This window comes from Rhamphochromis longiceps, linkage group LG2 (genome assembly GCF_057381845.1).
Source record: "Rhamphochromis longiceps isolate RC_006_pf linkage group LG2, R_longiceps_female_GT1.1, whole genome shotgun sequence".
NCBI classification, from domain to species: Eukaryota; Metazoa; Chordata; class Actinopteri; order Cichliformes; family Cichlidae; genus Rhamphochromis; species Rhamphochromis longiceps.
In genome coordinates, this window is record NC_140558.1 from 18,470,440 (window position 1) to 18,486,516 (window position 16,077).

At 43.0% G+C, this 16,077-nt stretch overlaps 1 protein-coding gene across 2 annotated transcripts in view; it reads left to right on the plus strand.

The window, feature by feature from the left end:
• The first annotated feature begins 2,569 nt into the window (after positions 1-2,569).
• LOC146677127 (DNA-directed RNA polymerase II subunit RPB2) overlaps positions 2,570-16,077 on the plus strand; it is a 32,171-nt gene continuing 18,663 nt past the window's right edge. For both annotated transcript variants that reach the window (XM_085418412.1, XM_085418405.1), the window contains exons 1-13: positions 2,570-2,705; positions 4,558-4,630; positions 12,736-12,886; positions 13,278-13,390; positions 13,474-13,693; positions 13,891-14,049; positions 14,229-14,393; positions 14,472-14,668; positions 14,756-14,875; positions 15,043-15,229; positions 15,330-15,473; positions 15,559-15,698; positions 15,779-15,890. In XM_085418412.1, the coding sequence (XP_085274538.1) occupies positions 2,687-2,705; positions 4,558-4,630; positions 12,736-12,886; positions 13,278-13,390; positions 13,474-13,693; positions 13,891-14,049; positions 14,229-14,393; positions 14,472-14,668; positions 14,756-14,875; positions 15,043-15,229; positions 15,330-15,473; positions 15,559-15,698; positions 15,779-15,890 (1,800 nt within the window). In that variant the 5' untranslated portion in view covers positions 2,570-2,686. The remainder of the gene's footprint in view (positions 2,706-4,557; positions 4,631-12,735; positions 12,887-13,277; positions 13,391-13,473; positions 13,694-13,890; positions 14,050-14,228; positions 14,394-14,471; positions 14,669-14,755; positions 14,876-15,042; positions 15,230-15,329; positions 15,474-15,558; positions 15,699-15,778; positions 15,891-16,077) is intronic.

Sequence of the window (16,077 nt, forward strand, 5' to 3'; positions counted from 1 at the left end):
ATTTGGGGGCCACTTATTGAGCATCTGGAAATTATGAACAAGTGAGAGCTACTGTGTGGACTTCACCATAGGTTACAATAAGCTGATAGCACTCTGGGATAAGGTAATTGTGTGGGAGGGGTTTTTCCCCCTTGTTTTTTGGCTACCCTTTTTGTTACTTTCCACTTTCTTGGTTGTGTGTTTTGTTTTTTGTTTGTTTTCCCCCTTTCTTGATGATAAAAATATAAAAAGGAAGCAATGTCAGCCTATGGGGCAATTTGTAATTGTGTGGATGCTTTAAGCATCCACACTATTGAGTTCCTTCTTGGTGTTTCCGTACACTTTTCGCCGTGGATCTACTTCCACAATTTTTGTGCTATTTTCACCGTTCAAATTTTAAACTATTCTGCTATTTCTGTTAATGATGGCTATATCTTTTGGTATTTTTCACTATTATACTTTTTAAAATATTAAGCTTTTTTCCTTTAATTTGAAATGAATGGGAAACTTCTGCAATTCTGCTAAAATTTGCTTGTTTTTGAAACTTAACTACTTCCTCATATTTTCACGTAGAACAACCATTCAAACTTTAAAATGTTCTCAAATTATTGGGCTATTCAGGTATAAATCAGCTTTTTCAAAGCTTTTACCGTTTTACTTTTATTCCTCTTAAAGTTTTGAGTTGCCAAATTGTGATTTTTCACAAAATACATGCGTTGTTATGGTTGCTATACTCTTGGCTTCCAGTGTGCCACTGAAGGTTTTGCAGTTTTCTCTTCATGTCCGAACAACTTCTTGCTACTTGCTCAATTTTCACTCAACTTCCACGAATTATACATCAAAATGTAGGTATTTTTGCTGGCTTTCAGGAAATGTCACTATCATTGTTGTGGGACTTATAGGATCTTTGCAAATCTCCTCAGACCAACACAAAGTCGGAAAACTCTCCATAGAAAGTCAATGGAGAGTTTGTTCAAAATCACCGCTTGATTTCTGTAATGAGAGGCATATTCGAATCGTCATATCTCCTTAACGAAACAAACTTAAGACATGAGGCTTGTCCCAGTATATCTTCAGACACTCCTGACGCTCACAATTCAAGAATTTCTTTCTCACCTATTACCGTTCTGAAATGAGTTAGACTTGTTTGAGGGTAGGAAATTTGTCCTTCGCTCAGATTTCAAACTCTGGAAATGAACCACTTTTTTCTCTTGTCATAACTTTTTGTTGGATTTCCACAGAGACCTGAAAATTTCCATGACTGTTCACCAAAGCCTGCTGTCTCTTACGGTGAAAGAATGATATTGATACTCCAAATAGATTTAGAGTTAGAAAGCGTTGTTTGAGGGCAAGTCAAGGCAGTTTTTGCTTCGCCTCTACTCAGTTATGGTGCATTACAAGTCAAATATCTTTAATAATTCAGATTTTAATGATAAATTGTCAACACTGGAAGATTCCCCCATCTCTTCTGAACAAAATGGTCTAAGAATGACCGTTCTAGCCTCTACGGTTAGGAAATTACGGCCATTTGTTTGAGGGGAGTCCGCACTACGAGAAATAAACTGCAAAAATCAGCTGTCCATTTTGCTTTTCCAATTTTTCTGTTTAAGTTATTACTAGTTCTGCTATTTTATAAGATTTGTGCTAAATATAGTATTTCTGCCAAATATAGTATTTCTGATTAATTATAGTTTTTCTACCAAATCATAGTACAGTATTTTTGCTTTTTAAAGGATTTTTATGGGATATTTATATTGCTTAATATAGTATTTGTGCTTTTTATAAGATTTGTGCTTAATATAGTATTTGTGCTTTTTATAGGATTTGTGCTTAATATAGTATTTCTTCTTTTTATAATATTTGTGCTAAAACATAGTATTTCTACTAAATGTAGTATTTATGCTTAATCATACTATTTGTGCTTTTTATAGGATTTGTGCTTAATATAGTATTTCTGCCAAATGATAGTATTTGTGCTAAAACATAGTATTAATTTAAAATTACAATATTCATACTTCATCACAGTGTCTCTGGTAAATCACAGTATTTCTACTATGTTGTACTATTTTTCTAAATCATAGTGTTTCTGTAATGTTCAAGTATTTTTGGCTAAATATATTCTTTCTGTTATCTTATACTATTTCTCCTAAAGTCTTGTATTTTTGAGAAGTTATCATGTTTCTGGTAAGTTACAATATTTCTGCTAAGTTCTGCTATGCTATTGTATTTCTGCCAAGTATTATGTTTCCTCTAAGATATTGCAGTTCTGCTAAGTTATTACATTTTAGCAAAGTTCCTTTGCTTCTGCAAAGTTTTTACAATTTCTGCAACTTTTCAGCTTTTTCAGCTAGTTTTTGCATACAGCTTCAGCTTTAAAGCATCCACACAGCATTTTCGCAGGAAATGCAAATTTTTCTAGTTGTTACTTGTGCTTCACAATAAAATATTTGAAGATAAATAAAGAACGTTTTTTGGAAAACCAAACAAATAAAAACACACACGACATTGACTTGAGAGCAAGCCTGAGGATTTGTGCAGTTGTAGCATCCAGCCTGTGAGGGGCAGTAGTGTTTCACCTCTGCCTATTACTAACAAAGAAGAACAAAGCAGAAGTGACCTACGTTTCCGGGGCGCGCGGTGATCGCAACGTTTTGTGGTTGTTGTTTTTATTTTTGTTGTTGTGGTTTTAAGTTTTCAGGAGATAAACATGTATGACCAGGATGAAGGTGAGCTGCACAGCTGTAAAACGTCATTACGTCACATGGTGGATAATTTTATTTGCATTTATTTGGTAATTTTATTAACAGGACGTGACAGAGGAGCTAACCCGTGCTACAGCTAACCATTTTAGTAATTTCTGAGAGAACAAAAGCTAGTATCACTCATCCAAACAAACACCTGTCACACAGGTACGCGTCAGCCTCACGCAGATCACGAGCCTCACCTGATTCGTGTGCTAACATCAGCTAAAAGCAGCGGGGCTTTGTGTGAGCTAACAGGCTAAATGCTGCTAATGCACGAGGACCCTTTATTTAACTTGATTATCGCTGCAGACGTTTACACTCAGCGTTACTGTGACACTACACCCACAAATACTACAATATATAAACAGTACCACAGTATAAAAGCGAACACTTATATTATGTGTAAATTCTGCGGTATAAAAACTGTGTACAATCCGCCATATTTACACAGTATAAACACTGCATAAAGAAAGCTGGACCGTGATCAGAGATTGATCAGCAATGGAAGTAAATGTTGACCACAAGATAATTGACCGATCTATCTTTAAGTTAAAGGTGAGAGGTCATTACCCAGTTTCTCAGGGAGGCAAAGCTACAGGCAGCAGGTCAGTTCATCCTGTCTTCTCCTCCTTTTAACCTGTAAAGGTCATGAAATGAAAGAGATGATGAGAAAAATAGACGTGTGGTGTGCTGAGACACACTAGTCTCCTTAATTACGTAAGGCTGAAGGGCTGCGGTGTTAAAACTACAAAGTGCAGAAGATGGACTACAAAATGTCTTCCTTCATCACAGGTGTTTTACAGGTTGTGATAATGAAAATGTCCCTTCAAAGACAGGACAGGATGTCTGCAGCAGCTCAAAACACTCAGCTGTCTTTATAAATTTCCTGGAATAACTGAAGAGGCTCAGGTTTAGGACTCAAAGACAGGGACAAAGTGTTTTTGCAGTAGACTAACAACACAAGTATTTGTAAGAGATTACTTTCAAGAGCAGAATATTTAAATGAGCCACAATAACTGGATTTGTTCCACAAACTTTAACTCTTAGTAAATAGTGTGTTAAGCAGAGTGTAATAGCTGATTTGATCATTTATGATTCATTGGAATGAGGGGGACGAGAGAATTGTAATCAGCTCAAAGCTGTGAGAGTAGGGCCAAGACTCATCACTTAAGTGTTTCAAAAGCCAAGCTTGGATTTTATGAAACAGTTGTTTGAGCTCACAGGGAGTGTCATCTGTAGTGTGACAAATGAAAGTCTGTCAGACTGCAGCTGTTAATTAGATTCTGTGTGGGCTGGAAAACACTGAACGTTGGATTTAGCCATGTGTCACCTCCATCACTTGTGATCTGACAGTAAATCATCACCATCGTGCGGTCAGCAGTTTGGAATCAGCTCTCTGATGAACCCTGAGGCTCAGTCTTCAGGACCTCTCACAGTTCATATCAACAGAGTTCTCCTGATATCACCAGCTTCAGGCTGTGTGCTGCATTTGCCTGCACTCAGACAGGAAGTGATGTCATTACACTCGACTCACACAAACAGGAAGTTGACTTAACAGATCAGTTGTGTTGCTTCTGATTGATCAGTTTGCGTGATCAGAACCAGTGAGTTAAAAACAGAACGATCAATAACTTTCCTGTGAGATTGTTATCTGTTTTTATTGATGTATCTGATCAATTCACCAGTTGTTTAAACTGATCATTAAACTCTATGTGCAGTTATCTGTGAAAAGGAAGTAACCTGAACCGACAATCTGTCATTGATTGATCGGTGAAGCTTCAACGTCTCAGTATGTGTATTGCTCACGTATATTTATCCCTGCTGTCTCTGTCAGATAATCAGTATGATGAAGATGATGATGAGATCACTCCTGACCTGTGGCAGGAAGCGTGCTGGATCGTCATCAGGTAAACTCACCTGTGTGTCCTTGTGGAGATGTAGTGATCATCTGTTCTTACAGGAAAAATATTATGGTGAGTCCACACAAAGCGCGGACCGAACGGCACGTACACGGACCCGCCATCGGTGTTCAAAGCTGACAGCTCAAAGGTCTCTGATGCTGCAGGTGTTGTCTCTCTCTGAACCAGCAGAAAAAGAAGATCAAACTATGTTTCTCGTTTGATAAACATCATTATTAATTCCCTCTGACTTTGGCTAGTTTTCCATCTCAGATCTCTGTTTTTTGCATTATTCACCCAACAGCAATGTTCCCTTTAAACTGCGCGCATGTTAGAGCTGGGCGATAGAATGATAACGATATGTATTGCGAAATAACTTTTTCTCGATAGAAAAATTAAACTATTGCGATAGACCTCGCCGCGCTTGTCCTCTTTAAAAAGAAAAAGAAAAAAAAGAACAGCCAATCCAAATTAAGTAGTAGCAGAGCCGAACCAATCACAGCCGCAGCGTCACGTCACGTGACTTGTTACGTACAGCACAAGTGCCAAGCCGCACATGTGTATTTGTTTGGGAAGCAGCCAGCCACCGTGCCGCTGGGTAATGGAGGAAATGAGTGTGCCGACTAGAGAAAAATCAACCGAGCATGACCGAAGGTTACCGAAGAGACAACAGATGATGGTTCCAATGCCGGAGAGATTGTCGAACGGAAGAGCCATAGAAGTTCCGTAGTGTGAAGGTATTTCGGCTATTTCAAGTCTGACAAAAAACAGAGTAGCGTTCACTGTAAACTGTGCCGAAAGCAAGTCTGGAAATACAATAAAGCGGTGCATGCTCAATCTCTGACTGGAAGCGCTAATTCGTCATTCGGCTTTTGTCAGACTAAAGTAACTGTTAAAACTGGTTGAAAAGCTCAGCTATACAACAAGGAGAGATTGAGAATTTCCTTTTAGTTCTCAGTTTATTTGATATTGACAAAAGTTAGTCAATTTTGTCTGTTCTTCTGTAAAACTAAGATTTATTTTTAGAATTAATATTTTGTTTCTAAGTGGAATTGACAATTTAGTAGCCTGTTTTGTTTGTTCTATTTTGAAACTTAAACGCTTCAGCGGCTGCCTTTTGTGTAGTTTGCAATATTTGCCTTTATTTATCTGAAAAAGTCTCATGTTCCTTAAGTACATCTACCCTGTTGAACTTATTATGGGAAATAAATATATAAAATAAAAACAAGCTGCTGATTATTTCACATTTTACTTGTGAGCAACGGCACATTTAAATCTTACAAATATAGTTATTTGGCTTATATCGTGATATATATCGTTATCGCCTGAAATGGAAAAAACCTATCGTGATATGAAAAAATCTTATATCACCCAGCTCTAGCGCATGCGCAATTGCGCACTGCTGGCACGGTCTCTGTGCACAGAAAACAATCTAACCTGAATTGAAATTAAAATAAATACGTTAACAATTCTGTTTTGCAGTGTTAGTCAGTGAGTGACTGAACGATGCCACCTTATCCCATAGTCCAGCCAATGATGTGATTCACATTCATATATACGTAGCTAATCAACATCGTTGACAGGCTATGACAGCGTCCTTATGGGCCGACACCGGTGTTTTAGCTAGCAAAGCGGTGTGGCTGATGTGGAGTGAAGCCACGTTAATGACAAAGTGTACAACCATTGGAGATGTGAGCAGGACAGACGGAACAATTGACGGTGTGTGGACTTTATACCAGTTTTAATTTTGTGTTGATAGGCCACGTAAAACCAGAATTATGATGAAAATATCTGCAATGTTTGGTTTTCTTCCTGAATACTGTCGTTGTTTATATTTACTGCGGGAAGAAATGGTAAAAACGGCGTTTTATAAGGAAAACGCTCGAAAGCACTTTCCGCCTGTGAGCAAAGACAACACCAAAAAAAACCCCACCCTTTCCTATTGGTCGAAAAAAGTACCATGTCGACCAATCAAAAAATGATATGGCAACATGGCATTTAGTTGTTTAGGAAGGGGGAAGTTTTAGGAGTGACGGCGGTGTTTTGAGATGTGAGAGATTTGCGACGTTTAGCTCAAATCTTGTGTAGTTAGCGTGTAGTGTAGTCAATAGTTTTGTTGTGTGTGTCAGAACAATGAGGCGACTACTGAATGTTACAGGTGTTACAGCAGTGATACATCTGCTGCTGTCAGGCCTGCAGGTATCAGGCTGTTGTTCTCCTTTATCTCATAGTGGACAGAAATTATTTTTGGAGTGGCACAAATAATTTGTGTGGCATTAGATTTGATGCAGAACAGCTGATTGTTCTGTAAATAGTTTGTTTATTTAAAAAACGCCTTGGCTGCATTTTTAGGTAAACAGCTGCAAAAATCTTTGTTGTTTGCAAAACTCAGTTACTTTTTAAAAGAAGTAACTATATAATTAATAGCCCAACATTGGTCATTATTTACTGTATTTTGCAGACAGAGTTACAGGACTCTCTCCCAGACCACAGACACAGACTCATAATACAAGTCAGAACTTTGTAAAAAAGAAGAAAGTTTTGTTTTCAAAATTGGAGTTCAAGTTATTTTTACTTCCAATAGTGTTAACATGCTACACAGGTCATGAAATAAATTTTTTAATTTTCATTGTAAGTGGGCTAAAGCAGTTAATTAAAAGTAGTCTAACATAAATGTACATGCTGTAATTTGATTATTTTAATAAACCATTGTTATGACCCGTCTAGGGCCAGGCAATAACATGAGTGAGGCACTCGCTTCCCCCCCCCAAGACCCAAGCAGCCACAAGAAACAAATCCGTTAGTTACAATGTGGTTTATTTACAATGTGAAATAAAGGAACCAAAACGGGAGTGTCAACACTTCAGGGTGAGCCAGGGCCAAAGCAATAAACAAAACAAATCTACACAAATCCCGCACCCCTGACCTTACCAAAACAAAGTCAAAAATAAAGACAGTCTGACCTCCTTAACTAACTCAAAACAGGAGAAAACGGGTGATCAAAAGAAACGGCAGCTCACCCCTACCCACTCCACTTCCACAACTTTTAAGCGCACTGCAACCAGCGGCTGCCACAGGAATACTGCTGGGTCATGAGGAGAAACGCGAGGACCTCTCCCACTGTAGCACTCCAGCCTCCTTTTAATGGGCGGGTCCTCCTGCTGGAACCAGTCACGTCGGGGCAGTGTATCCACGCACCAATCGGAGCAGGGCCCTGGCACAGCTAAATTAACATAAAAAGACACAACACCTGCACAAAACAAACACATGGACATGCAAGTTCGTAACACCATGTAACTTGGATGGATTCGATGCTGGCGTGACCACAGTGCACACGTCTGCTGTTGCTCACAGTGGTCCAAGGGACTACTCAGGGAGTTTGTGTGTTCGCTTAGACACATGAAAAATTAGAGGGAACATTGCTCACCAGTCTACCGTTTTTTACAGCGCTGGCGGCTGCTGTGTTAGGTTTTTTTTTTTTTTTTGGGTTTTTTGCAAGCAGCCGTTTTAACGCCATGCAACCTCAGGTTTTTGGCCTGCTTGGATGTTCTATCAAAAATTGTGCTCTGTTGTGTATCTGATGAATGAAAGCCAAACCAGTAACACACCACTGAAGTTGCAGCATTTTTACAAACCAATTCTGGTTCATCTGTTTCATTTAACGATCCGCTTTCCCCCTTCTCATTCTCCGTCGCCGCCATGCTTTTTCCACCATTTGCGTATGAAAACAAAGGCACTGTCTTTTGCTAACCTGGCAGATTGCGCTGCAGCAGTCGCAGCTGGTTTGTAGACACAAGTATGCGAACGTGCCATTTCCCCCCGCTATTTTAATGATAATCCTGCACAGAAGCTCAGAGACAGACTCACACACACATGGAGATGTTGCAACTGTTTGAAGATTTGAGTTTGTGGAAAGAACTTTGCAAAGACACATTTGACAAAGTCTCTGCTTCCAGTTTTGACTTCTTCTCCTCCTCATCAGGGTGTATGATGCAATATTGTCTGAGTGGCGACACCTATAGTTTTGGAGAATACTGCAGCGCCTTCCTGCGCCTTAAGAGCAGGTAGAAAAGGTTGCATCTGACGCAGGGGTGAGTGAAGCCACCACTGCAGGGGGGATATATTGGCACCTTAACTATTTACACCCCAATTTTGTGCTTTGGTGCTTCATCTAAACTCTGTAGCACTTATTTGTCACACCAAATATACCTGATCCTGGAGATAAAATACTGTGAGAACCTCCCTTAATAATGTCAGAAAGCCTTCCAAGAAAACAGAATATCAACGTCGACTCTGCATTCACCAACGAGCTGAATCAGTTCTACGCCCGTTTCGAGGTTAGCCAGGCGGCTAATGCTATCTACCGCCTAACTACCGAGGACAGTGACGTCATCAGCGAGAGACCGGTGACCAGCATCGCGGAGCATGACGTTCGAGTGGCATTGAGGAGAGTGAACACAAGGAAAGCGGCGGGGCCAGACGGCATCACCGGCCGTCTGCTGCGCTGCTGTGCTGACCAGCTAGCAGGTGTGTTCGCTTACATCTTCAACGAGTCCCTGGCGAAGTCTGTGGTCCCCACATGCTTCAAAAGATCCACCATCATCCCTGTGCCCAAGAACAGCAAACCATCATCCCTGAACGATTACCGGCCAGTTGCACTGACCTCTGTAGTAATGAAGGTATTTGAGAGGCTGCTGAAGAACATAATCTCCTCCTCCATCCCAGACACCACAGATCTGCTGCAGTTCGTCTACAGATCCAACAGATCCACAGAGGATGCCATTGCCCACGTCCTACACACTAGTGATGTGCGATACCACTGATTTCCTTTCCGATCCGATACCAAGTACTTTTCAGGGTGGTATCGACGATACTGATCAGATACCGATACTTTATACAAAAAAACTTATTTTATTTATTGTATCTCAAATTATAGCGTCATAATGATTACAGGACATCAGATTACTTGTTCTTATCACTTAATAATGCAGAGTTCATCATATAGAAATAAAAAAAAACTGAAGTTATGCGCTATTTGAACACGTTGCCTGCCTGCAGCACTAAAGGACTCTGTGAGAGACGTGTGTCTCGCCCTAGCAGCACCTGTCCCTCTCCTCCTCTTCAGTTCGTCTCAACATACGCGCCTCATATTCTGTGATATGATTTACTCTGAGGTGTTTGACAAGGTTAGTGATGTTGCCACAACCAAACATGCCAACCCTCCCGATTTTTCCGGGAGAATCCCGGAGCCACCATTCTCCCGAATTTCCACCTGGACAACAAAATTGAAAAACCATATTGCAGAATTCATAGCGCAGCCGAGCCAATTCCAGTTTCCAACAATGGTGGCAGCTACTTAGTTTTAATATTACTCTTCTTTCTCTTTCTGGGTCGCAAAAAAACCCAACTTTTAACATGTTTTCAGGTGAGAATGTAGCTGTGTAAACTTCAAATATCTGAGCCGATCAACACATCGTCTTCAAACCCCCGCAGGCTTTCACTACTTGGGTTAAACATGATATATAAGTCACTTTGATAACTTAAAAATGTTATTGTTTGGCTTTTTCAGTGTTTTGTTTGTTCGTGAGTAAATCGGTTTGGCTGAGATTAAAGTTATTAGATTAGATTAAATTAAATTTAACTTTATTAATCCCTCAGGTGTGTTCCTCCGGGGTTTTCACACTGCTGAATAAACATCAAACAGAAAACTAATTAAAGAAAGTGTGAGACGCCAGCGCCCGGTTATATTTTAGATAGCAAGGAGCAGACGGCTGAGTTTCACTCCACCGAGGGAACTCAAGACGTACTACCCGGCTTTCTTTAGACCGGGAAGGGCGGGTCCTCAGGTGGAAGCAGCCTCTGAATTTGGACACCCCCGCTGTTTCGGTGACATTTAACGTATTTTATCTGATAAATAAACCCTGTAAAATGTGCCCTTTTGATTGTCTCCCTAATTCTGAGGTCTCAAGGTTGGGAAAGTATAGCCACAACACCTCACTCTTGGAGCACTTTTTTGCCACATGTATCGCAAACCATGTCTCAGCTGTTTGTGGAGGTAAAATACGTCTGCACAATTAGGCTCAGCCATTGTTGTGAGTGCGCGCGCCAAGGGACTGCGAGTCATTTATACAGCCGTATTTCGCACATGACTATGAAAGGCAGAAGAGGAAGTAGTTCCTTTGAATGTAGACAATCCGAATGTTATAGTTTCCTTCCACTGTGTTGCTGTTAATGATAAACTACAAATTAACCCTAAATTACTAAAAATATCGATATTTTAATGTGAGAATCGATTCTAGAACATAAATGACTGGTATCGGAGGAATCTATATTTCAGGATCGATCCGCACATCACTACTACACACCACTCTCAGCCACGTGGACAAGAAACAGGGTAACTATGTGCGAATGCTGTTTGTTGATTACAGTTCAGCGTTTAACACAATAGTGCCCTGCAGACTGTTCACAAAGCTCAGGGATCTGGGACTTAACAGCCGTCTGTGTGCATGGGTGTTGGACTTCCTCACTGGCAGAACTCAGGTGGTGAGGGTGGGTAGATGCGTCTCTAACAGCATCACCATCAACACAGGAGCACCTCAGGGATGTGTCCTCTCGCCACTGCTCCACTCCCTCTACACTTCAGACTGTGTGGCCACCCATGGCTCCAACACCATTGTGAAGTTTGCTGACGACACAGTGGTGTTGGGTGCCATCTCCCACAACGATGAGGCGGCCTACATGGATGAAGTGAAGATTCTGGCATCATGGTGCCAGGACAATCACCTCCAGCTGAACGTCGGCAAGACCAAGGAGCTGGTGGTGGACTTCAGAAGGAGTCAGCACAGAGACAAGGACAGAGAGACTCAAGAGGAGCTTCTATACCCAAGCCATCCGGGCCCTAAACACACACACCCGCCCTCTCACATCATCTATAATTGACTGAGACACGTGTGTGTGTGTGTGTGTGTGTGTGTGTGTGTGTGTGTGTGTGTGTGTGTGTGTGTGTGTGTGTGTGTGTGTGTGTGTGTGTGTGTGTGTATATATCTTTGATTGTAATTGTGCAATATTAAAATTTAAAAAGGTCACACTAATAATATTAATATATATATATTAATATTATTAGTGTGACCTTTTTAAATTTTAATATTGCACAATTACAATCAAAGAGTTAATTTTTTTGTCAGCTGTTATATGCAGTAAACTATTTAAAAACCCTGCAGTTACTGAAATGGAAACCAATGAGCAGCTCAAATTGAAAATTCTTGTTTTTCCCTCTTTTGAATATTTATTATTGCTCATTTATAAGACAAAGTTATTTCTTATCTTACCGGATTAGTAAAATAATCCATAGCTGCAGCCCTAATCCAGAATAAGAGTCTGGTTAGATCCTATATATCTACGACTGCATGTTCTCCCCATGTTTGCGTGGGTTCTCTCCGGGTACTCCAGCTAGTGGGGATAGGTTAACTGGAAGTTCTAAATTGTCCGTATGCGTGAATGGTTGTCTGTGTCTATCTGTCAGCCCTGCGAAAGACTGGCAACCTGTCCAGGGTGTACTCTGTCTCTCGCCCTAAGACAGCTGGGATAGGCGCCGCCATTGTGGACCCTGAAAGGGATAAGCGTGTGTTATCTGGCTTCATGGATAGATAGTTGGGCGTATCGAACGCTGCACTGAGGTCTAGCAGGACAAGCACAGAGATAAGTCAGAGGCTATAAGAAGATCTGTTGCCACAAATCTGAAACTGAATTAAATGATCATCTGCTCTGTAGAACAGTTCATGTCTGCCATTTTGAACTCAGCTGCAGGTAAGGAATCAAAGTTGTACCAACACCAGACCAGCGCTGGTCTAGTGATCAGTCCACTGATCAACATTGAAGTATCGATCAGAGACTGGACAGGTAGATGTTAAGCTTGGGTCATGCGATGGCCTGACAGGGTATTTTTTTTTAATTTTTTTTACTGAGTGCAGAATCTGGCATGAGCCTGTGAGGTTCTGACGGGGCCAGCACAGCTCTTATTTTGATCTCTCTCTCTCTCTCTCTCTCTCTCTCTCTCTCTCTCTCTCTCTCTCTCTCTCTCTCTCTCTCTCTCTCTCTCTCTCTTTCTTTCTCAGCTCTTATTTTGACGAGAAAGGGCTGGTGCGGCAGCAACTAGATTCCTTCGATGAGTTCATTCAGATGTCTGTTCAGAGGATCGTGGAGGATGCTCCGCCCATCGACCTGCAGGCTGAAGCTCAGCACACCTCAGGGGAGGTGGAGGAGCCGGTGAGTACCACCAGGTGTGACTGAGAATGGGGGGGGTCGCTCTGTCACATGGGGCGACGTGGCTCAAGAGTTGGCAGTTCGTCTTGTAATCGGAAGGTTGCCGGTTCGAGCCCCAGCTTGGACAGTCTTGGTTGTTGTGTCCTCGGGCAAGACACTACTGCCTACTGGTGGTGGTCAGAGGGCCCGGTGGCGCCAGTGTCCGGCAGCCTCGCCTCTGTCAGTGCGCCCCAGGGTGGCTGTGGCTACAATGTAGCTGCCATCACCAGTGTGTGAATGGGTGGACGACTGGATGTGTAAAGCACTTTGGGGTCCATAGGGACTAAGTTAAGCGCTTTACAAATACAGGCCATTTACCATTTACATCACCGACATCACTGTGTTTTTGGTGTAGCCTCGGTATCTCCTGAAGTTTGAGCAGATCTACCTGTCTAAGCCCACCCACTGGGAGAGAGATGGAGCACCATCTCCCATGATGCCCAACGAGGCACGGCTGAGGAACCTGACGTGAGTTTTACCTCTCGCCTGTCTTTGCTGTCATTTCCTGTTCACCCCTTCTCATATCCTGTCCCATTTCACCTGCCCCTCAGGTACTCTGCGCCACTGTATGTGGACATCACAAAGACAATCATCAAGGAGGGAGAGGATCAGCTGCAGACGCAGCACCAGAAGACCTTCATTGGGAAAATTCCCATCATGCTTCGCTCCACGTACTGCCTGCTAAGTGGCCTGACTGACCGAGACCTGTGCGAACTCAACGAGTGCCCATTGGACCCTGGAGGTTACTTCATCATCAATGGGTCAGAAAAGGTGTGCTTTGACATCATTGCGTGGCGAGCTGCTTACTCGAGAGAACGATGATTCTGCTACGCCCGCACGCCGTGTCCTGCTTACAAGCTAACAGGCGCACATTCATGTCTTTGCATTGTTTTACATGGAGCGTCATACACTGATACCGCATCAGTGGCATCAGGCAGCCGTGTAAACAGATGTGTCACTGTTTCCAGGTGCTGATCGCTCAGGAAAAGATGGCCACCAACACGGTGTACGTGTTTGCCAAGAAGGACTCGAAGTATGCGTACACCGCAGAGTGCCGATCCTGCCTGGAGAATTCATCCCGCCCAACCAGCACGATCTGGGTCAGCATGATGGCTCGAGGAGGGCAGGTGAGTTACCTGGAAGCAGGAAGTGAAGTGAGCACCCAAGCCGGGCTGCGATTAACTGAGAAGAGCTCATAACATTGAGTTAGAGAGATGAGCGATGCTCTTATTTCTGTTGTTGGAAACAGAACGTTGTCTGCCAATTGACCCAGACCACTGATTGTTGATTGCTGTTAATCTCTCAGGGAGTGAAGAAGAGCGCCATAGGTCAGAGGATCGTCTCCACGCTTCCCTACATCCGACAGGAAGTTCCCATCATCATCGTGTTCCGGGCACTGGGCTTCGTATCGGACAGAGACATCCTGGAACATATCATTTATGACTTTGATGACCCTGAGATGATGGAGATGGTCAGTCTGCGACGCATTAATGATTTTTTTTGATTGTCTCAGTCTGCAGGTAGTAACTTTTAACCCCGCCTACTTCAGGTGAAGCCCTCTCTGGACGAAGCTTTTGTGATCCAGGAGCAGAACGTGGCGTTGAACTTCATTGGCTCACGAGGCGCAAAACCCGGTGTGACGAAGGAGCGACGGATTAAATACGCAAAGGAAGTCCTGCAAAAGGAGATGCTGCCACATGTCGGCGTAAGCGATTTCTGCGAGACCAAGAAGGCCTACTTCTTAGGGTGAGTCACACCTGAGGCTGACTGTCGCACCTGAGGCTGACCTGAGTCACGCACTTGACAGGAATCCTTCTGTGTTTGTGTTTTCAGGTACATGGTGCACAGGTTGCTGCTCGCCGCTCTCGGCAGGCGGGAACTGGATGACAGAGATCACTATGGCAACAAGAGGCTGGACCTCGCCGGGCCATTACTGGCCTTCCTGTTCCGAGGGTGAGGACTCTCTGTTGTCGACCATGCAGATTTTGTGTACACGCAGGTTCTGTTACTCAAAGAAGGCTTTCCAGTGTGACGCTGTTATTGTTAATCAGCTTTCTGTTTGGAACTCGCAATCTGATTGGATGAAGGAATGACATCATTCTTCTTCTCCTCCTCATCAGCATGTTTAAAAACCTGCTGAAGGAAATCAGGATCTATGCTCAGAAGTTCATCGACCGCGGGAAGGATTTCAACCTAGAGCTCGCCATTAAGACGCGTATCATCTCTGACGGGCTCAAGTACTCTCTTGCCACAGGTAACTGGGGTGACGTGAAGAAGGCTCACCAGGCCCGAGCCGGCGTGTCACAGGTAAGCCTACCTGTAAACTGATGCTCACTCTGAAATACAAATGAGAGCCTGACACCTGCCGCTCTACCTCCACTGATGCTCATCATTTTTGTGTTCACAGGTGTTGAACCGTCTCACCTTCGCATCCACACTGTCTCACCTGCGCCGGGTCAACTCTCCTATCGGTCGAGATGGAAAACTGGCGAAACCTCGACAGCTGCACAACACACTATGGGGGATGGTGTGTCCGGCCGAGACGCCCGAGGTAACGCTCACCTGGCAAGTTGTAAGATTGGTTCACCTTTAACACAGCGATCCGGCGTATTGATTGTGGAGTTGATGGTTTGCAGGGTCACGCTGTGGGGCTGGTGAAGAACTTGGCCCTGATGGCCTACATCTCTGTGGGCTCGCAGCCATCGCCCATCCTGGAGTTTCTGGAGGAGTGGAGCATGGAGAACCTGGAGGAGATCTCACCTGCGGCCATTGCAGAGTCCGTGACCATTTCATAGTCAGACGAGGTTATTAATTACCCTGCAGGTGTGTAATGTGTGTCCTGCTTTAACATTTTAGTGCCACTAAAATCTTTGTGAATGGCTGCTGGGTGGGAATCCACAAAGATCCAGAACAGCTGATGAATACACTGAGGAAACTCCGCAGACAGATGGATATCATCGTCTCTGAGGTAACCACCGTTGCACACATCCACACGCGACCAGTAATCAATACTGGAATGTTCACACGGTGGATGGTGACAGAAGGCATAAATCTGTTTTCTGCTTGTGAGACGTCACAAACACTTTGATTACGGCTGCCGCCTCTGCTTTACCTGATAGAACAGGTAAGCTGGTTGTCTCCCCCTGCTCTCTGCT